Source organism: Erythranthe guttata, chromosome 7, assembly GCF_056151865.1.
Source record: "Erythranthe guttata isolate IM_541 chromosome 7, IM_541, whole genome shotgun sequence".
Lineage (NCBI taxonomy): Eukaryota > Viridiplantae > Streptophyta > Magnoliopsida > Lamiales > Phrymaceae > Erythranthe > Erythranthe guttata.
Window position 1 is genome coordinate 11,167,893 of NC_142539.1, and position 22,193 is coordinate 11,190,085.

General features: G+C 35.7%; 3 protein-coding genes across 6 annotated transcripts; 2 read left to right on the top strand and 1 right to left on the bottom strand.

Moving 5' to 3' along the window:
• The first annotated feature begins 1,678 nt into the window (after window positions 1-1,678).
• LOC105970724 (putative serine/threonine-protein kinase PBL10) lies at window positions 1,679-5,003 on the top strand. Of its 3 annotated transcripts, none has more exons than XM_088820941.1 (6): window positions 1,679-1,960; window positions 3,306-3,532; window positions 3,619-3,754; window positions 3,861-3,997; window positions 4,336-4,459; window positions 4,610-5,003. In XM_088820941.1, the coding sequence occupies exons 1-6, from the start codon at window positions 1,816-1,818 to the stop codon at window positions 4,915-4,917; spliced, it is 1,077 nt and encodes a 358-aa protein (XP_088677067.1). In that variant the 5' UTR covers window positions 1,679-1,815; the 3' UTR covers window positions 4,918-5,003. The 3 variants fall into 3 exon arrangements, with proteins under 3 accessions (XP_088677067.1, XP_088677068.1, XP_012851005.2); XM_088820942.1 differs by having other exon boundaries at window positions 3,864-3,997; XM_012995551.2 differs by having other exon boundaries at window positions 3,622-3,754.
• A 5,988-nt stretch (window positions 5,004-10,991) lies between these two features.
• LOC105970726 (calmodulin-like protein 3) lies at window positions 10,992-12,421 on the top strand. The gene has a single exon (XM_012995552.2). It carries the CDS (start codon window positions 11,240-11,242, stop codon window positions 11,927-11,929), a length of 690 nt encoding a protein of 229 aa, XP_012851006.2. The 5' UTR covers window positions 10,992-11,239; the 3' UTR covers window positions 11,930-12,421.
• A 31-nt stretch (window positions 12,422-12,452) lies between these two features.
• Window positions 12,453-16,281, bottom strand: LOC105970723 (Tetratricopeptide repeat (TPR)-like superfamily protein). Of its 2 annotated transcripts, XM_088820944.1 has the most exons (4): window positions 16,077-16,281; window positions 13,331-15,834; window positions 13,090-13,209; window positions 12,453-12,680 (listed from the first exon to the last, which is right to left on the bottom strand). In XM_088820944.1, the coding sequence occupies exon 2, from the start codon at window positions 15,711-15,713 to the stop codon at window positions 13,494-13,496; it is 2,220 nt and encodes a 739-aa protein (XP_088677070.1). In that variant the 5' UTR covers window positions 15,714-15,834; window positions 16,077-16,281; the 3' UTR covers window positions 12,453-12,680; window positions 13,090-13,209; window positions 13,331-13,493. The 2 variants fall into 2 exon arrangements, with proteins under 2 accessions (XP_088677070.1, XP_012851004.2); XM_012995550.2 differs by lacking the exon at window positions 13,090-13,209 and having other exon boundaries at window positions 16,077-16,242.
• Window positions 16,282-22,193: the final 5,912 nt, after the last annotated feature.

The window sequence follows — 22,193 nt, forward strand, 5'->3', positions numbered from 1 at the left end:
CACTTTTGTACCCGTTTTATCCCATTCAAACTCTACATTATGAAGCAAGATGGCCATAATATGTGATTTTTAGCTTGTATATATCAGTTTGTGGTGCATCGGAAACTGTATTTTTTACACAAAAAGAGTACAAACTAGAGCACATTTCACGGAATCTAGATTACTATGTTGAATTTGGCACCATAAAGGTGGAGGTCTAAGAAAAAATCATAGTTGAGGGGGTAGATGTAATTATCCAAACAAGAGGGGGGTTTTTGTAATTTGACTATACCTCAGGGGGGTGTTTGTAATTTACCCTAAAATAAAATTGGACTCATTGTAATGACACTTGTGTAATGAGGGGGTTTTGTCAAATTATTCCGTAAATATAAGAGTTTGTTTGAGCTTTTTTTTTACTAATTTCTTTTACATCGTTAGTCATGTTTTTTCTTCTAATTATTGATCTGACATTATTGCAGAAAATAAAATTCTTAAATGTTACAATCAATCATGAAAAATTACACTCTAAATTATACTCTAAACACTAAATAAACAATTTCGATAGAAAAGCCCCAATTTTTTTTCCTTCAAAAACCCCAACAATTTTGTTATGGTCTTTAACCATAAATTGCAAATAAATGTATCTATCAAGAAAAAACAAAAGTACTACATATTTATACTTGAAACTAAATCATAAATGTCACTTTTCATAAAAAAAGCCTCAAGTTGTTTCTCGAGGAACCCAAACAATAAAATTAAATAACTAAAACTAAACCCTTTTTTTTTCTTTTCGGTTTCTCAAAAATAGAAAAAAAAAAAGAAGGGTAGAAGACACAAGTGAAAGAGGATTTGTTCGACCCTACACCCGGTGATAAACACCGGGTGGGTCTTCTGCTGTCACGTGTCTCTTTTTTTGTATTGGGTAAATTACAAATACCCCCCTGAGGTATGGTCAAATTACAAAAACCCCCCTCTTGTTTGGATAATTACATCTACCCTCCTCAACTATGATTTTTTCTTAGACCTCCACCTTTATGGTGCCAAATTCAACATAGTCATCTAAATTCCGTGAAATGTGATATAGTTTGTACTCTTTTTGTGTAAAAAATACAGTTTTCGATGCACCACAAACTGATATATACAAGCTAAAAATCACATATTATGATCATCTTGCTTCATAATGTAGAGTTTGAATGGGATAAAACGGGTACAAAAGTGATAATATTCCATATAATCTCGAAGATTCCACTAAATTTGATAAGTTGAGGGGGGTGGTTGTAATTATTCAAACAAGATGGGTGTTTTTGTAATTTGACCATACCTCAGGGGGGTGTTTGTAATTTAACCTTTTGTATTTTATGATAGATTCTCCGCTAGGGTTTACTTTTAGGGGTTTTAGAAAAATAAAACAAAGAACACGTGGCAGCAGAAGAACCACCGGATGTTTATAACCGGGTGTCGGATCGAATCAACCGTGAAAGAGATAGATGATTATTGATTAGTATTGTAGCAAATAAAGGGGGGTAAATTTGTAGTTTCACCAATCCATTTAACGTCTTCAATGTTTTGCCCATTGACTTTCAAAAATAGGGGATTTTTTTATATTTAAATGATACGATGTGTATAGTAAAGGGTGTTTTCGTATTTAACACATCTACTAAAAAGTGTATTATTAGCCGCTGGTACTTTTTCCTGCAATATTATTATGGCAGGAATCAGAATCACTTCTTATCTTGTGTTCCGTTTAGAGAGAGAGAGAAGAGAGAGAGAGAGAGAGAGAGAGAGAGAGAGAGAGAGAGAGAGAGAGAGGATGGCATAATTATGCAAAAGTGAGAAATGTCGAGGGTGTATGATAACTGGGAGAAGCTGGTTGGAGCTGTTCTGAAGAGACAACTGCTTAGGGAACTTGCGCTGTGTGAAAGCTTCAACAGCTCCACTACATCTGATTTCAGTCTCGATTCTTCCTTTCAAGATTTCGTTGGTATTTTCACTAATCTGTTTTTTCTAATATTTAATTAATTCTCTCAAGTTGATCTTGCTGCAATTCTGTGTTTTTTCTCTACTTAAATTGGCTTAGCTCTACATATTCAGACTTCATATTTAATATGTTTATGAACAAATTTTGTGTTGATATATTTGGGGACTTGTTCAATTTGAAATCATGGAGTTTCTATATACAATTAAACCTTTATAAATTAATACAGTCTGGATTAGGGAAATTCTACTAATTTAGCGAAATTGTTAGAGAATATTATATTATAGAACTCTCATAATATTAGGATTCTAGTATGATTCGGTTACCTAGATTAGTTAGGATTTAGTTACCTAGTCAAACTCTATTACCTTGCATTATTTCTCTATATATATTCCATGTAATCAACCCATAACATAACGGGGGTTTCAATTCTATTCTTCCTATAGAAATATTAAATTATCGAGTTAATTATTTAGCACGTCCTCACCAAGTTGGGATCAAAATAATGTATTAGTTAAGCGAGGTTATTAATTTATCGAGGTTCCACTGTAATTGGGTTTTGTATAACACTCCCTGAGTTCATTTGATGAAATTAATTACCGGCACATATGAACCCTAAACCAAGAAAATTTACATGCACAAATCTTAGAATTCCATGACCCATTTGCAGATTCATTCATTAGAAGGTGAATAAAAGAGAATTAACGACATACCCGATGATTGAATTATACATTGAGGCCTCGTTTGGTTGGGGAGATTAGCAATGATTAACTAAATAATAGGACTCTGTTTGATGTTTGGTATCCCAATAACTTGCCGGGTTGACCCGCAAATAGTATGTTATCATGGCTTATCTTGCCTTCTAGGCATGTTTTTTTTATTGGATCATCGAAGGTTCGGTAATATAATTGGGTTTTATTAGATTATTTAATATTCTCTTGACAACCAAACGAGGCCTGAATATATGAAGATTTCCATGAACAGTGTTTTTCGAGGTTTCTTGGTGTCGTACTCAAAATTCTCCCCTCATAGGAGAAAAAGTAGATAAAGCTTTCTAAACATCATCTGCTCTTAATGTATGATGAATGCCACTGAAAATTCGCTTCGTCGAAAGTTCAGTTTCATTATTTCATATATACTAGTAGCTAAACTCCAAGTTGTTATACGTTCTAGAGGAAAGACGGTGCAAAATTATTTTTATGTAGAATAATTCGGATCAAAGTCATGTTGAAGCAACTGTAAGAAATATGTATGATCAAAAATCTCGTAACATATTATAGTGTAATTTAGTCACTTTCGACTGTTTGGAAGATATATTTTTTGCATGTACTTGATATTATCCCTTCCGCAGCTTTTTCTAGTACGAACCAATCTCAACGTGACGCACAGCCCATACCGTTTAAAGACTTGAAAAAGGCAACGAAAAACTTCCGATTTGATTTCCATTTAGGGGAAGAAGGAATCGGTACTGTTTATAAGGGGTGGCTTAATGAGCACACTCTTACTGCCGCAAAGCCCGGAAATGGAATGGCGGTTGCTGTTAAAAAATGGGATCCGTCGAGTAGCCATGAGTGGTTGGTCTGTAATTTCTCTCGTCTTTTGTACTTTGCGGCTTCTTTAAGATGTAATTTTTTTACTTATAAAAATAGTCAAATGTTTTGCAGAAGGAACTTACTTATCTAAATCTATTTCGTCATCCGAATTTGGTTAAGCTTATCGGGTATTGCTCGGAGGGAGACAACCTTCTTTTGGTATACGAGTTGATGTCGAAAGGGAGCTTAGAGAATCACTTGTTCAGAAGTAAAATTTAAATCCGAACAATTGTTTCGTTTTCTTTCTCTATCATCGACTCATGTGATAAGATTACCGTCGTATTTTATTGTTGATCATATCCCGTTTTGTTTAGTAGGGAATCTTTCTCTTCCTTGGGCTACAAGGATCAAAGTGGCTAAAGGTGCAGCTAGAGGCCTCTCTTTCTTGCATGGCTTGGAAATACCTGTCATACATCGAGATTTTAAGACTTCTAAAATTCTTCTAGATGGGGTATATATTATGTTTCATTGAATATTACTTCCTCCTTTCCTTTTTAATTACCATTTTTTTAGCTTTGCACATGGATTAATGATCTCATTAAATATGATTTGATTTTAGGAAAATGTATATTTTTAGACTAAAATGCCCTTGCCACTAATTAATCAGGGTAACATTCATAATTATGCAATCAATGTTGTGTCGGCATTCTACTTAAGTGACAGATAATATAGAACAAAATAAATTTTCAAAACTGAGAGATATTGTTTTGTGCTTTGAAGCTTTGGATTGATTGCAAAAAAAAAAAAAAAAATAAACTATATTATTTAGGGATTTCTCTGTTGATGCAGGAATTTAATGCCAAGTTGTGTGGGTTCGATTTGGCGAGGGATGGGCCCACCGGTGATATGACTCATGTGACGACACGCGTTCTTGGTACTTATGGCTATGCTGCTCCTGAATATCTTAGGACAGGTTGGTAAAGCCTAAAATACATTCCCACTATTTCTTTTTGGTGCTATTTCGATTGAAGGATTTTGGACCGAAGGAAATCAATTACATAATAACAAAGTCTTCAATAAATAATATCACCCCCATTGGATTCCTTCGTTCTTGTGAGCACAGGTCACTTAACGGTAAAATGCGACGTATTCAGCTTCGGGGTTGTATTGCTAGAATTCCTATGTGGACGCCGTGCCATAGAAAAAACGAAGGTGGTAAACGAGAAATATTTAGTGGAATGGGCAAAACCGTATATAGTTAACAAGAGAATGATTCTTCGAGTAGTGGATATGGATTTGAAGGGCCAATACTCGGAGGATGAAGCATGTATTATCGCAATCCTTGCTTTACAGTGCCTAAATGAAGACCCGGAACAAAGACCAACTATGGATGAGGTTGTCATTGCTTTAGACCAACTCTCATGTACATAAACTAACATGTAATAATTTTGAATTAGGTTTGTGCTGAATATATGTCCTGTTTGTTTGCCCTGAAATGAAATGCATGGTTACTAAAACTTGAATTTTCGGAACTGCGTAACTGGGATTATAGGACATACTTGAGTCCTTGCAAGAAATTGGAAATTCGGACTTTTTGATGTGGTTTTTCTTCGAGAAAATTGCAGTTCAAATAGTAGGATTCAAGAGGTGATTTTGTTGCTCTTATTCTTTAATTTTCTGTCAGCATTTGTTGAATTGAGGTATGTTTCATGGTGGTTATGGTGTGGCGAAAGAGAAAGTGTGGATGATGTGTTCTTCTGAATGTCGAAAGAGAGAGATTGTTGAATATTTTGCAGATTTTTTTTATTTACTGATTTATTTATATTTAATAATATTATTTTATTTTATCTTCTGTATTTTGATTGTTTAATTGAGGGTAAAAGCATTCCAAAAAGTATTTTCCCTAAATATTATCCAAATTATAATGGAAGGAATTATCATTAGATTCCAATTCCTCAAAGGGCCATCTAATTTGTTTGTCTTGCAAATAAATCCATCTCATTCAAACTCATTTGTAAAGGAAAACTCTTTTATATATACCAAAATTCTCCCAACTCCTTGAAATCCTAATTTAACTCCACTTTTATGATTTACACCCTAATTTTACTAATTAACCAATTTTGACCGTCATCGTCGTTGACATTTTTCTCTTTTGAATTTTTTTTTCCCGGCAGGTCAATCGCTAGTCTCCGCGTTGATTTTTTTTTTCTGATTTTGTCGGGAAGTCAACAGCCGGTCTCTGTCGTTGACTTATTTTTTTCTTTTTATTTCCTGCAGGCCAATTGCCGGTCCTCGGGTTGACTTTTTTTTTTCCTTAAAAAAAATAGTTTTGGTTAATATTATTGTCTTGGCCTGCAATATTACTGTTGGAGACAATAATTTATGTGTGAGACAGTAATTTTACTGTACTAATTAATTATATCGTCTTGCCATGCAACTTTGCTGTCTTAGTCCGTAATATTACTTTCTTCGACCGTAATATTACTGTCTCATGCAATAATATTATTGTTTGGGACAGTTATATTAATAATATTATTGTTTGGCATTCGATATTATTGTCTCGGACAATAATTTTGTTATTAACACAGTAATTACAGAGAAAAAAAAGTTAAACAAAAAAATCAACGACGGAGACCGGCTGTCAACGACAGTTGACCAGCCGGAATTTTTTTAGAAAAAATAAGTAAAAAAAAAGTAAACGCTAGAGAAACCGCGCGGTCAAAGCCGGAATCTGGCCGGAAAAAAGTTCCAGAAAAATTATTTTCCTAAAAGTTTTTTTTTTTTTAATTATGAAAATGAGGGTTACTGTGATATATTTGTTCAAATTCGGGGTCAATGTACAATATTGATGAAGTTATAGTATAATGGATGGAATTGCTGAAAATTTTATATAAGGCATACTTTAGACAAAAAACATGTGGATGGCTATATTTACGAAACTATTTTTTGTTTAGACCTATGTCCGTTAAGTCTATTGTCATGGACCTATTTGCTATTTGCCCAAGAAACAATCCCAGAGTGAGGAATGGCTCTTTGATTAACAACGATAAAAAGCGAATTGCATATAACCCCACTAGGGGTGGAGATCGGACGGATCGGATCGGAAACCACCGGTTTGGAAAAAATCCGATTTTTTTCGGAAGTCAAAAAGCAATTCCGAATCCGATTCCGAAAATTTCGAAATAGAAAAACTCATTCCGATTCCGATTCCGAAAATTCCGGTCGGAATTTCGGAATTTTCGGAATTGACGGTTTACGGCGACTCTGTTGCTTTTCCGCGACGGAGCAACGACGATGGAACGATTTTGAGGCAAACTCATTTCCTATTCCAAAGACACCCTCTTCCGCAAAGAATCTTTCAAATCTTGAAAATGCTTGTGAAATGATGAACGGGCGGATCTTGACAAGAAAATGGAAGAAAAATGTAGAGAAAAAAGGAGGCGGCGAAAGAAGACGTCGCCTGCAAGAAGATTTTTTAACGAATAGAAAAGAGAAGAAGAGGTGGGCGGAAGAGGAAGAAAAAAAAGGGGCAGAGAAGGGGGTGTGTGGCTGGTAGCGGCGGAAGAAGAAAAGAAAGAAAGTTAGGGTTTTGATATTTAATGTTCAGTCATTTAAAATTATAAACATAGAGTTTGGGTTTGGGTTGTAGTTTGCTAAATGGGCTGCAGGCCTATTCTTTTTAAACATGAGATGGGCTTTCTTGAAATTGAAGAAGTAGTAAATGGAAAACAAAACTACAATATAATTAATAAATAGCAATAATTTCGGAAAAAATCGGAAAATTTCGGAATTATATTCGGATCGGAATTCGGAAATTCCAAAATTTTGATATGTATTTCCGATTCCGATCCGATTTTTTTCGGAAATTTCGGAAATCGGAATTTCGGAATTCGGAAGTGAAAAAATCGTTCCAAAATCGGAATTATTCGGATCGGATTCGGCGGAAATCGGAAATTTCGTTCCGATTTCCACCCCTAAACCCCACGGAGGAGGATTTAGATGTTCAGACTAAAGTCAATTTTGCAAATAAACTCTTCCATGTCTCTTTTTTCCAAAATACCCCTCATGATATAATTTAAATCAACGTCATCCATTAAACTCTAACTTCATTAATATTGCACATTGATCACGAATTTGAACAAATATATCACATTAAACTCCCATTTTCATAATTTTTTTATGAATTTTATTTCACCTAGTTTTCGGCGTTGATTTTGTTTCTTTTTTTTTTTTTTAAACTTCTTTTTTCCAGAAAAAAGTTTCGGTCGGTCGCCTGCATTGACTACCAGTCTCCGACGTTGATTTAAAAAAAAAACCTTTCCCCCCCTAAATTACTGTATCAACAACAATATTACAATCTCAGACAATAATATTAAAGGCCAAAATATTAATATTAATATTTACACAGTAATATTACTAACACTATTGTCCGAGACAGTAATATTGCAAGCCAACACGATAAAATTAATTAATACATTAATATTACTGTTGAATTTTGAATGCCTATGGATATCTACTCATCTGTTGAGACAGACTACTTGTTACGACATTAGGTGACGTAACAGAATTGTTGTGTTGTCACAGTAATAAATCTACGAAAAGCAGAATAAAGAACACAACAATTTAATGTGGTTCGGATACAAACGTACCCTACATCCACGAGGACTTGCAAAACTAGTTCAGATTTATGTGTACATTAATAGGACTTAATAAAACACTAAAGACTCCCTCTTTATGTGATACGCCGTTCTTGCACACGACTCGAACTTGTTGATAATCAAAGCAATTCCTCCATCCGCACTCTTGGACTTCCTCCAATGTTGAACTTCCTTCAAACGACGGATCGACCTCTCCCGAGATCTTTTAAGCACTTCTCCCGAAACGCCGATCTTCTTTATGGCCTGGTAGAAGAAACCTGTTCTGTTGCCACACCTGTCGTGCAGACAGGGCTGCAGCACGGGCTGCACCCTTCAAAGCCTTTATGCTGGGATATTCTCGATTAAAGCTCCATCGGACTCATATGAGGTTGAGGACCTTATATAGGCACGAAATCTCCACCCTAAACCTAACTTGGGCCCTAAGAAATCGATTTAACTAGGTAATAGAATCCTAGTCGATTTCTACTTCTATTCTAGATAAATACAAAAGATACCTAACTAGAATACAATACATGGAAATAAATCTAAGTCCTAATAACAATATTACAAAAATAGGACTCTAATTAATTCCAAAATAAACATGGAAAACAAATCTTTGCCAATCTTTAATTTCCACGTATGGCGGATTTCTTCAATCTTCACAAATAGAAATCTCGTGCCAACAATTACTATGTTAACAACAATATTACTGTCCCAGACAGTAATATTGTTGTCTGAGATAATAATATTGTAGTTAGGAGAATAATATATTGTTGACACAGTAAAATTATTGTCACAATAATATTTTAGTTAGGACAATAATATTATTGTTGACACAGTAAAATTATTGTCTTTGACAACAATATTACTTTCTGAGACAGTAATATTGTAGACTAAGACAGTTAGGACCGGCAATTGAGCTGGGCCTACCCGAAGCCCTATAGCTCGGCCCGATTTTATTTGAGCCGAGCCAGATTAATTGTGAGTCGGGCCAAGTTTCAGCCGTTTCATTAAACCCGATTAAACTATGAGCCGAGTTTGAGCTTACCATGGCTCTGCCCGAATAAAGCCTGACTAAATTAATATATATATATATATATATATATATATATATATATATATATATATATATATATATATTGTATTTTTTTGTTCACGTCTCAAGATTTTTCGAAAAGAGTTACGAGGACATTTAGAATTGCTTCTAGTTATTTTATTTTATGTTTTTTTTACATTTTGGACTCGGATGCATTTTTTCATATAATTAATTAAGGATTAAATATTTTCAAGATTAAGCTTCATTTGTTTTAATGAACAAACAACGTTTTTTTTAATCGTATTTTGATTTTCAATGAATATTATAGATTTTTCTCTTAGGCTGCAATTTTTTTTTTTTTTTTTTTTTTTTTTTTTTTTTTTTTTTTTTTTTTTTTTTCTTTAACACGTCCGACTGCAAAGTTGTAAAATATGTAATTTATTTATCGCCCGATATAAGCCCAATATAAACCCGAAACCCGAAAAAATACGTGAGCCGAGTTTGAGCCTATAGGCATGAAGCCCGATGGTATTTGAGCTTGAGCATATAATAATGAGGCCCGATGGTATATGAGTTTGAGCCGACCTAGGCTGGGCTCACGCGACCCGATTGCCAGGCCTAAAGACAGTAATATTAATGAAAATAGTTTTTCGAAAAAAAAAAAAAAAGTCATTGTCGGAGACCAGCGGCTGACCAGAAATTCAGGAAAAAAGAAAAAAAAACGAGTTAAAAAAAAAAGTCAACGGCGGTGGCGGTCAAAATTGGGGTCAAATTAGAATCGAGGTTAAAATTGGTTAATTGGTGAAATTAATACTAAATTATGGTTTAAATCATTAATTAAAGTCTCAAGGAGTTGGGTGTAATTTCGATATATATAAAACTGCTTTCTTTATAAGAAATAAATTTAAATGAAATGAATATATTTGCAAGACAAAAAAAATAGGATATCCATTGTTATGGTTTTTTTTTTTTGCAATTTGTCCTATAAATTATAATGCTTTCAATTTAGTTTTACTACAATGGTTGAACGAGCTTTAAATCCACTGTAGCACGACTAATTCCTACACCCAAATAACGACTCCAATCAAACCAATAAAATAAACCAAGTTCTATACATTGCCAACTCTCTCTCATCCACGTGTCACCTTTCCACCAATCACGCGTTTATGTAGCCGGCCTTTCAGCTAGAGTCACACCAGCTCCCCTCTTTTACTAATTTTAGATCCGTTATCAACGGTCATCTTTCCCCACTTCATTTTATCTTTTTTCTTACCATCTTCAACGACTAGTTTAAATAAAAAAACAAATTGCAAATCGGCCCACCACATTATTATTATTTTTTGGGTAAATTACAACCACCCCTGAGGTATGATCAAATTACGAAAACGCCCATCTTGTTTGTGTAATTACAACCACCCCTCAACTATAAATCTTCTTACACGTCCACTTTTGCGGTTTCAAATTTAGTGGAATCTTCAAGATTATATGAAATATTATCACTTTTGTACCCATATTATCCCATTCGAACTCCACATTTTGAAGCAAGACGATCATAATATGTGTATTTCGGCTTGTACATATCAGATTGTGGTGCATCAGAAACTGTATTTTTACGCAAAGCGAGTACAAACTAGAGCACATTCCACGAAATCTAGATGATTATGTTGAATTTGACACCATAAGGGTGGAGGTGTAAGAAAAAATCATAGTTGAGAAGGTCAGATGTAATTATCCAAACAAGAGGGTTTTTTTGTAAATTGGCCATACCTCAGGGAGTTGATTGTAATTTACCCTTATTTTTTTCAAAAGACACACACCAAATCCACAATTATAACAACGCGGTTTCAACAAAATACTTAAAAATAACTACAACGCGCTATTTGACAGATCCAAACACACCCACCAAATACAGCTCTTTTTCTCAACCCTTTAATTCTCCATCATTGATTCTCCATACTATTTATTCACCACCACCATTTTCAAGTGTTTCCCCAAGTTTCTCTCACTTCCACACACACCTCTCTCTCTCTCTCTCTCTCACACACACACACACACTAAATAACCAAAAATCTCCTGCAAAATGCCAACCATTTTATTAAGAATCTTCCTCCTCTACAAACTCCTCAACACCATTTTCTTGTACTTGGTTCCCAAGAAGTTGAGGACATTTCTCCCTCCTTCTTGGTACCCATATCTCCATCAACAAGAACAACAACAAAAACAACAAAAACATAATAATACTAATACAATAAAAGAGCCCGCGTCACCCTCGTCCTCTCCCGTGATTTCACCACTCCATAAATTCCCCCGTAGAATGGACGCCGACGAGCTCCGAAGGGTATTCCAAATGTTCGATCGCAACGGGGACGGAAGAATCACGCAGAAGGAGCTGAGCGACTCGCTGGAGAACATGGGAATCTTCATTCCCGACAAGGAGCTCAGCCAGATGATCGACAAGATCGACGTGAACGGGGACGGGTGCGTGGACATCGAGGAGTTCGGCAACTTGTACCAGAACATAATGGACGAAAGGGACGAGGAGGAAGACATGAGGGAGGCGTTCAACGTGTTCGACCAGAACGGCGACGGGTTCATAACCGTCGACGAGCTGAAGGCCGTACTGGCGTCTCTCGGGCTCAAGCAAGGCAGGGCCGTCGAGGACTGCAAGAAGATGATTATGAGGGTAGATGCCGATGGGGACGGTATGGTCAATTTCACCGAGTTCAAGCAGATGATGAGAGGTGGCGGATTCGCTGCGTTAGGCAATTGATTCCTTTCTCTCTCCTCTCTTTCTCTCTCTATTATTTCATTTTCTTTTCTCTTTCCCAGCAGCAGGGCAATTTTTCCTAGGCTACCTACAGTGTGTATATATACATTCCCTTCGTTTCTTTTTTCTTGCCTTGCTTTATTTTCTTATCATTATCATCACGCATCACGCACAAGAAAGAGAATGAACAGCAGTCGTAATTAGTTCCCGATTTTTCCTACGAAAAAAAAGAAGCTGTCTTTTATAATATTTGCCGTAGCGAATACAAGGCAAGAGTGGTTGAAGAAGGCTACGCATTACCGGTGGATGAAGTTGAGGAGGGTTAATGTTTAGGGAAGAAATCATTCGTGTATTTTTTTGCTATTTGTTTATTTTATTTTATTTTTTTTGTGCATTGTTTGTTGATGATGTAGTGATTTTAGTTTTTGGTGATTTCTTTGTAAACTTAGCTCCTACAATTGGTAATGAAGTCGAATATCAACTGCATTACTTAAATAGCAGCCGATGGTGATGGTTTTCTCGATTAGATAATGACTTTCTTATCGGATCTGCAAAGCCAGACTATTTAATTTAAACTTGTGATACATTGTACGAACAATTTGGTAGAACACGAAGAACATATCGAAGACGTAAAATGTTGTATACCTTTTACAACGAAGCACCTACACTTAGTTATTTGTATATGCCAAGAGCACTAGTGGAGAGAGCGTTACAACAAGTAATCCTGTGGTTCTCTGCAGTTCGAGAAATGGTCCTGCAAAAAAAAAAAAAACGGAATTATTAACTCAGTAACGAAATTCAATGTACAATATTGGCAAATTGTCGTCCACTGGTCACTGCATGTGTCAACTATGTAACAACATTGTAATTGGTAAAAGGAGTTTTCCTTTAAGGCCTCGTTTGGTTGCTAGATTAGATAAGATTAAATAATCTAATGAAAATCCAATTATTTTATCGGATTCTCTGACGCCCAAACATCAAACAAAGTCTAATTATTTAGTTAATAATGGCTAATCTCCCCAACCAAACAAGGCCTAGCGATAGTATTTTATCTTAGATAATCTAATATTCAATTTTAAGGTTATTACAAGACTTATCCTAATTTCTGCAACTATTATCCCGATTCGTTAAAATCACATATCTAACAAAAAACAAAAACCTACCAACAAAAGAGCAGGATTTCGATGTTTCGAAATTTGTTGCATCGGATTCGAAAAATTCCTTAGTCCAAAATTCAAAGGGTTTACTTCAGCTGTGACAGCCTGTCTACATTAGATGAAGATCTGTAATCATTTCAAGTACATCATGTATCAGTGTCAACGAGCTAAAGAAACATTAACAAACACAACTGTTCAAGCGTGACGATTAATTAAAACAGGGAATATTTTTATATTATAAACTAACCAGGCAAGTTGAAGTTGATCGGCCAACTCCCAAATGTTCGTTTTTCCTTTTCGTTCAATTGAAGCCATTTTAGTTGGCGTTAGGCGTGGCGTTGATGTTGACAAAACCTACTGCTTTCGATTATTTTCTGAACCCAAATACGTAATATAGAATATATCTATAACTAAAACGGTATTCTTGTTCCCGTATCCATCCTCATACACGAGTGTAACTGCTCGACGACGGGGCCGAACGTATGCGACAAAGGGTGATACTTATCCCCCGCAGTAAAAGTACACGTTTTGTTATTCACACGAACCAAACTATAACCACACACCACTTCCACACCTCGTTCCTTCATCAAACACCTCATACCCGAGGCATCGCCCCACGAACCCATAGAAGCGTACACATTCGATGCAAGTAAGTAACCGGCAGAGCTCGACGGCTCCATTTGAAGAACCCGAGAAACTGCACCTACACTCACTTCTCGATCTTCGTAGTTCCTACACGCACTCAAGACTGCACCCCATGCACTCGGGCCCGCCTTCATGCCGACAGGAATACACTTAATCAATTCCAACGCATCGTTAACGTTTCCGGATCTAGCCAATAAATCCACAAGGCACGAGTAATGTTCTAACTTCAGCTCCGATTTATGATTCTTCGCCATATCTTTGAATACAGAAAGTCCCTCCTCGATCAATCCCCCATGACAGCACGCGGATAAAACGGAGAGAATCGTCACCGAATTGGGCTTCAAACCGTTAGCTTCCATTTCGGAGAGCAATGCTAGAGCGACACGCGGGTGACCGTTCAGACCGTTAGCAGCGATAATTGCGCTCCACGAGACGATGTTTTTCGTCAAAATTTGGTCGAATGCCCTTTTGGAAGCTTTTACGTCCCCACATTTCGAGTACATATCGAGTATTGCAGTGCCGACTACAACGTCTGACGCCAATCCCATTCTGATAGCGATTGCGTGGGCCCATTTTGATCGACCAACTTCGGCAGAGACCCCACAAGCCTCGAGAAGGTTTATAAGTGTAACGGTGTTTGGGTTTTCTAGTGAGAGAAACATTTCTTGATAAAGAGAAATCGCTTCATCGGGCATGCCACAGTAAGTAAAACCTGATATCATCGTACTCCACGTAACAATATCGGGTCTTTTTATTTGGCAGAACAGTTTCCAAGAAACATCGATCTCGTTGCATTTCGCATATGCGTCAATCAAAGAATTAACAGCCAAATCGTTCGATTCGAAACCTTTCCGCATTACTCTAGAATGAATCAACTTGCATTGACGGAGATCACCCAAGAATTTGTACAACGAAAGTAGGTTAACTAGAGTCACCTCGTCAGAATCGAGTCCCGACATTTTCATCGAACCAAACAATGTTAACGCTTCTGTATGGTTCTCGTTATGAACAAAGCCAGACAGCATAGAATTCCATGATACTATGTTCTTACTAGGCATCTCCGAGAATGCTAGAATGGCAGAATCGACATCTCCGCATTTGCAATAGAAATCAACCAGAGTGTTCCCTATAAACAAATCGTAATTTAAACCTCTCGAGATTATAAAGCCATGGATTAATTTCCCCATTTTAACGTCAGCTAATTTCGTGCAGCCTTTGAGTACACTAACCATGGTTTGTCCATCCGCTTCAATACCAAACTCCGATACCATCTGCTTAAACGATTCTAAAGCGCATATAGCATCATCGCTGTGCACGTAACCTCTGATCATCACACTCCATGAAATTACATCTCTCTCGGGAATTTCATCGAACAGTTTCTCTGCAAGATTCATCCTAATGTCTGTGTACATACCCAAAAGCGAATTTTGTACTGAAGTCAGGCTCCACAACCCACTTTGAATCAAGTAACCATGAAATCTCTCGCCGTCGTTAAAAGCTCCAAGAATGCGATATGCCTGAATTACGAGCAGCAAAGTAGAGACGTTCGGTTCGAACCCGTCTTCTCTAGCTTGAATAAACAAATCGAATCCTTCCACAAATGCACCTTCGTTGAAATTCCCATGAAGAATTATATTCCAAGAAACGGAATCTCTCGTTTTCATGCAATTAAAAACATTCCGCGTAGAGCCCAATGCTCCCGATTTTGCATAGAAGTCCATTACTGAATTCCCCACCGAAGTGAAAGATTCGAATCCCTGCTTGATCACGGACGAGTGAACGGACTTTCCGAATCCAAACGACAGAGATAAACAAGCTTTAAGAACATGAGAGAAAATTGTATGATCTACAAGTTGAACATCTGATTGTTTTATCTCTCTGTAGTGGCAAAGGACCTCGTTCCATCTGCCGCTTGACGACGAATCCTTTAATTTATGACACAAATTGCTGAGGTTGGCACCCGATGAAACGACTGGAAAACGCATACCATGAAACAGATAAAGAATCTTGCTTCACTTCTAACTAGAGATTTTCCTTCTGTAGATAAGTCAATTCTGTGCTTGTCTTCTTATAGTATGACATTTTTACTTGCAGAATGAAATGAACCTGCATGAAAACCAAACATATGCGTTAAAGCCATTGAAATTGTGATAAACTCAAAAGCACTGTCGGAAAAAAACAAAAATATGCAATTTGAGCGTCGAAGTGACATATCTACAAACACTTGGTGTGCAAAGTAAAAAACAGTGAACAAGAAAATCAATATGCAACAGACTCTGAGATTAAAAACAAAAAAAATAATATGAGAGAACCGGGGTGGAAGTATAACAATCAGCGACGCAGATTACCTTAGAAATTTATGAAAACGGAAAGGGGAGAAAAAATCTTGCTTTTTTTCTTTTATTTGTATGCCGCGCGTGTGCTTGCTGTTGCTTTTATTTTTCTTCATTCATTCCTTTTTGGTTTGTATGTGTTTGCTCTTTTTAGTTTTTTTGTTTGATATCTTTTTCTTTTCTTCTCTTTTTTGTTTTATGTTTTCTGAAAGTTTAAGCTGTTAGTGAAATGTATCATTTAGTATTAATATCTCCAAGCGAATTACACTTGAAGTCTTGCACTTGAAATATTTGAATTGGGTGGCGGTGGGATTCGAACTCAGGACCTTTCATTTGGTCTGGCTCTGATACCATGTTGAATGACCATCTCAACCAAAAGCTTAAGCTGTTAGTGAAATGTATCATTTAGTATTAATATCTCCAACATCTCCAAATTTATTATCTGTAGTTCCAATTTTTTTTGTGAGTGGGATGAGAAAAAATATAATGACTTGTTCTATGTAAGAGCGAGTTGAGAAATTAGACGTTTGGAAGCAAAAACGGTAAAGAACGGATCAAAAAGGGCAAGAATGGAAAAACCGGCCGAAGTTGACTACAAAGAGCTTCCGACGGCCGTTCCATGTATAAACTGTAAGACCAGACGACCGTGCAGATTAAGAACAAGTGGAGAAGAAAGCGCGCATTTTGAGACGACCGTCTCAATAATGCCTTGAAAATTGAGACGACTGTCCGAGCCAATAAAGAGGAGAATCGAGCCACGCATTCTCAGATGGTCGTCCGAGAATTTACTGCAATTCGGAAGACCGTCTGGGCCATGGATCTAAAATGAAGTTTGAACTGTACAAGGAATCTCCGGCCTTTTTTTACCAAGTCTTGGCCGTTATATAAGTAAATCATTGTGCACAAAAATCGGGATCTGATAAGTATTCGTTTTGCACACTATTTACATATCTAATCCTCGAGTTTTTGTCAACTTTCGTCTGAATTTTCGACTTTATTTTTATTTCAGTTCTACGAAAGGAAAACTATTTTTGCCGATTCAAAACGATTTGAAAGCAAAACCGATTTTCAAGTCAAAAAGTGGTAAAGAAGGACCCATATCGCGATCCACTTTTGCACGATAGCGATATGGGATTTCATTATAGAGAGAGCACCAAATCTTCATGGACTCAGATCACCATCCACTTTTGCCTGATCGCGACATGGGGTCTCATTACAGGGAGAGCACCAAATCTTCACGGACCCAGATAGCAATCCCCTTTTGCATGATCGGGATCTGGGGTCTCATTACACATAGTGACCCAAAATTTCACGGACCCAGATCGCGATCCGAGAAGTTCGTATCGCGATCTGGCAAAGTGGTGCACAATTCTCCGAGGCAGCCAATATTGCGATCAAAGAAGTCTGTATCGCGATCTGGGCACGAAATTCGAGGCCAATTTTTTATTTGCAAAGCTTCCTCGAGAATCTTTGCATTCTCCTATAAATAGAAGGGCCGGTTCATTTGTAACTTCTTCATTTTTTCTTCGGTTTTCGACAATTATTCGCGAAAAGCTTTGACAGAGTTTTCGACTCAGGTTATTCTTAAGCAATTTCTTTACGAATAGTTTATCATTTCTTGTCTTCTTCTTTTGATATTATGCTTGTAATGAACTAAATACATTTTCTTCTAGAGAAATAAAACCTCTCCTTGAGAAATTGGTGAACCTTGATGTCACCCTCCCATCGGAGCTATCGCTGGATTTGATTCGTATGTCCCTTCCTAGTTCTTGTGAATACGTTCATAGTGAAATTTAACATGAGCAAGCTCGATCCTCCCTTGGATGAGTTGATGAACATGTTGGTCAGCTACGAGCCCACCATCAAGAAGGAGAAATATGTTCTCTTTCTTGCTCCTTCTAGAAAGAAGAGTCCTTTCTAGAAGAAAATGAAGGAAAAGAGTTCCTAACCGAGTTAGAAGATGGAGAGGGGCTAGACTACTTGAGTGTCCAATGACAAGGTCAACAAACAACTTGATGACGCTTGTTATCATTGTGAGAAGAAAGGATATTGTCGCCGCAATTGCAAGGTCTACCTAGATCAGAAACGTTCTGAGAAAGGTTGCATTAATTTAAATTATTGTGCTGTCCTTTTATCGATACATTTTTTACTTTTGTTGGTAAAATTATTTTGATGCAGTATCTACGTAAAACATTTACTAAAAAGGCTGGATCAGTTGGCAAGAAATCCATCGATGTCGAATTTGAAGAGGGTGGATCGAAGAATATCGTTATATCTACTCGCAAAACTATTTCGAGCATTAAGGTTCTTCTCACACGTGGATGGAAATCATTTTGTGTATCGAACATGATGTTGGTTGGCAATACATATTCATTTACGTTTGATTATAACAAAAGTAATGAATGTCTATAAAAACAATATGATTTTAGTTATATTTATTAGATGTTCGATTTTGTTTAATATTTCTTATATTCATCAAGGATTATCAATAAAACCCACATAGTTCAATTGAGTATGATATTAAATTGTTCAATTGCATGTAACAACAATTGAAGGCTCTATATTTTATTTGTGTAACAACCATCACTAATCTCTCTTCATTATTGCGAATACGGTGCATCAAATTAAACCACCCACATCGATGAATTTCACACACAATTCAATCTGTTCAATTTTTCAATGAACAATCGCATAGTAAACTAAATTTGAACAATAAAAATGCCAAAATTTTCTATAAAACTATGAAGTAATGCACATGTAAAATCACAATACTCTTCGTAACTCGGATCCATGCTGATTCGCCAATTTTTCGTGTTTCTGCTCCCGCCGTTTCACCCCCTTGCCACATGCCTGGATAAGTCTACGTTACCACTGGCGAATCGCGATTACGTAGCCGACACGGAAAAATCGAATTGGAAAGTTTGGCAAGAACTGCATTTCTTTGATAAATGTGTTTGTCGACATTACCAAGGTTTGTGTTTTTTTTTATATGAAACTAAACCTTTATTTGCTAATTGCCCCCTATAAAATTGCGTAATTAAATGATTAATATGGGATGTTTATGTAATTACTTAAAGTACTTAAAATGTTATTGTTATTAAATGCGAAGTCCGTTAACTTATGTTTTTTGTGCCAACGGCCATTGAAAAGCTATGTATTCCACACACGACAAATTTATTTATCTACAAAATGTACATACAATTATAATAATATTATACATTTTAAAATTATTAATTACAATATAATATTTTCCATCCAACACAGTTGCCTAGCATGTTTATACATTATTAATCATCCAATATCACATATACATTAAAAAAATCAATTGCAAATCAAAATATCCAATCAATTTGAGTAGACATTTATTATTCCTACCCGTATCTAAATATGGTCAAAATTCTTTGAAAATTTAAAAGGGGTCTTTACAAATATTTACAAATAAGCCCATCAATGAGTACTTATTTATAAAGAGATCAAGACAAAAACCTCTTTTACCAATAAGTCCACACATGATCCAGATTTTTGTAAATGACTAAAATAACCCCTCATACTTTAATATGCTCCAATTTCATTCTTAACTTTATTTAACCTCAATTTGACCCTCCAAATTTCACAAATTATTCATTTTTGACCCAACACTTTTATTTTTTCAAAAAAAATTTTTTTTCGCCGGATTCTGGCGTTGACCGGCGGTCAACGCCGGTCTCCGGTGTTGACTTTTTTTTTTCTTCTTCTTCCGGACATTTTCGCCGGTTTCCGGCGTTGACTTTTTCGATTTTTTTTTTATCTTCTTTTCTTTCTTTCTGTAACTTTTTTTTTTCGTTTACACAACAATATTGTTCTGATTGACAGTAATATTAACTATCTTACTGTTAAACACAGTAAAATTAACTAAACTACAGTTTAACACAGTAATATTACTATATTAATCTCTAGCACAATAATATTAACACAACAAAACTCATTATTATTGTGTAATAGAGTAATATTCCTATGTTGACCGTTCAACAAATGTAAACATAATAAAAAGCCAAAAGAATTAATATTACAGAGTGACAGTAATATTACTATAACAACAGTAATATTACCGTCAACCACAGTAATATTATTACGTTACTCCGTGAATAACTCAAACAAACAAAAAAATACAAACAAAATAATAATATTCATGTGGTTGACAACAATAATACTAAAACAACAGTAATATTACCGTCAACCACTGTAATATTATTGTGTTTACAGTAATATTTCAATAATAGACAGTAATATTATTACGTTATTCCGTGAATGATTCAAACAAAGCAAACCCCCCCCAAAAAATAATAATATTGATGTTATTGACAGTAATATTATTGTGTTTACAGTTATTTTACTGTCAACGACAGTAATATAATTACGTTGACTTGTCAACAAATCAAACAAAATAAAAAAAAAATTTGAAAAAAAAAATTTTGAAAAAAAAAATTGGGGTCAAAATTGAATAATTTGTGAAATTTGGGGTCAAATTGAGGTTAAATTAAGTTAAGGATGAAATTGGAGCATATTAAAAATTGGGTATAAAGGGTTGAGGGTAATATCGGGATATACATGAATGTTTCCTTTATTTATAATAAATATTAAAGGGATGAGCTTATTGGTGAAAGAGAAATAGCCCCTAAACCTAGAATAATAAAGGTGTATGGTTGGGGACTTTATCACAAAAATCCCAATTTAAAAAACATGTGCAAAATATATAAAAACGGATATATATTTTCTTATAGATGGAAAAAACATTGTTGCATGTATTGCTCATACTTAGAGTAAATTAAAATTTATTTGATATTTAAAAGAAGAAAGGGTTAATATTGAAGACATCCCTCAGACCAAACTTAATTAGATGTGAAGCACAACTTTAAATAGAACATTTTAATTAAATTCTTATTTGAAAACAAAATTTGATGCACATCTTCTAAAAAAATTTTAACCCCAAAATACCCTTATTGTTGTAATACATATCCGTACATAGCTTGTGGACTAAGTGTTGCCAAAGCTACGTGTCACATTTTCCTTCTTTTAGCATGACAAGGCTTTAATGCCTTTTTGTATAAATAGATATATTAGTAATGAGAAATATACCAACTTTCACAGAACACATTCTTTCTTAAGCTTCATTTCTTTTCAGCCATATCCGGATAAATTAACATACTTCTCTGTTTAATTCTATATTAATAATTAGTACAGTTTATAGCTTTCTATTCTATATCACGTTATCAGCACGAGATTTTGCTTGAAGGGGATTTGTTATTTTCGTGTTTTTCTTTCTTATTTTATTTTACGAAAATCCAGATCCTCAGTCTATTGTCGAAAAGACAAACGAGAATGATGAGCGAATACTTCGGTATTTTATACGCTATCATTTCTCAAAGGATATGATGGATTCGTTTCTCAAAGGATATGACGGATTCGTGTATATACATATATGCTTATATATTTGTTGAATTGCTGCTAACATTTATATTTGAATGCTTGTGGATCCCAAGCAGTGCTATAAGCACGTGCTAATTTTAACAGATCTGTGGGCCGACTTAGAGGCCAAGATATTAACTCCGAGTATGATGCTCGTCGAGTAAAAGATATAATAATCTCAAATGAAAGTCGATTTAGAGACTATGAGATTAACTCCGAGCATAAGCTCGTGGAGTTGGGGAAATAATAATCTCCGTTTAAAGCCGATTTAAAGGCTATCGTTTTAACTCTGGGCATAGTACCCGTAGAGCTTAACATAGACCGTATAGAGGTCGTACTATATCTCCGAGCCTGAAGCTCGTTGAGTTAAGACGTGATAATATCCGTCAAAAGCCGATTTAAAGGCCAAATATCTGAATATATTTCCGAGCCTGAAGCTCGTTGAGTTAAGACGTGATAATATCCGTCAAAAGTCGATTTAAAGGCCAAATATCTGAATATATTTCCGAGCCTGAAGCTCGTTGAGTTAAGACGCGATAATATCCCTCAAAAGTCGATTTAAAGGCCAAATATCTGAAGATATCTCCGAGCCTGAAGCTCGTTGAGTTAAGACGTGATAATATCCGTCAAAAGCCGATTTAAAGGCCAAATATCTGAAAATATCTCCGAGCCTGCAACTCGTTGAGT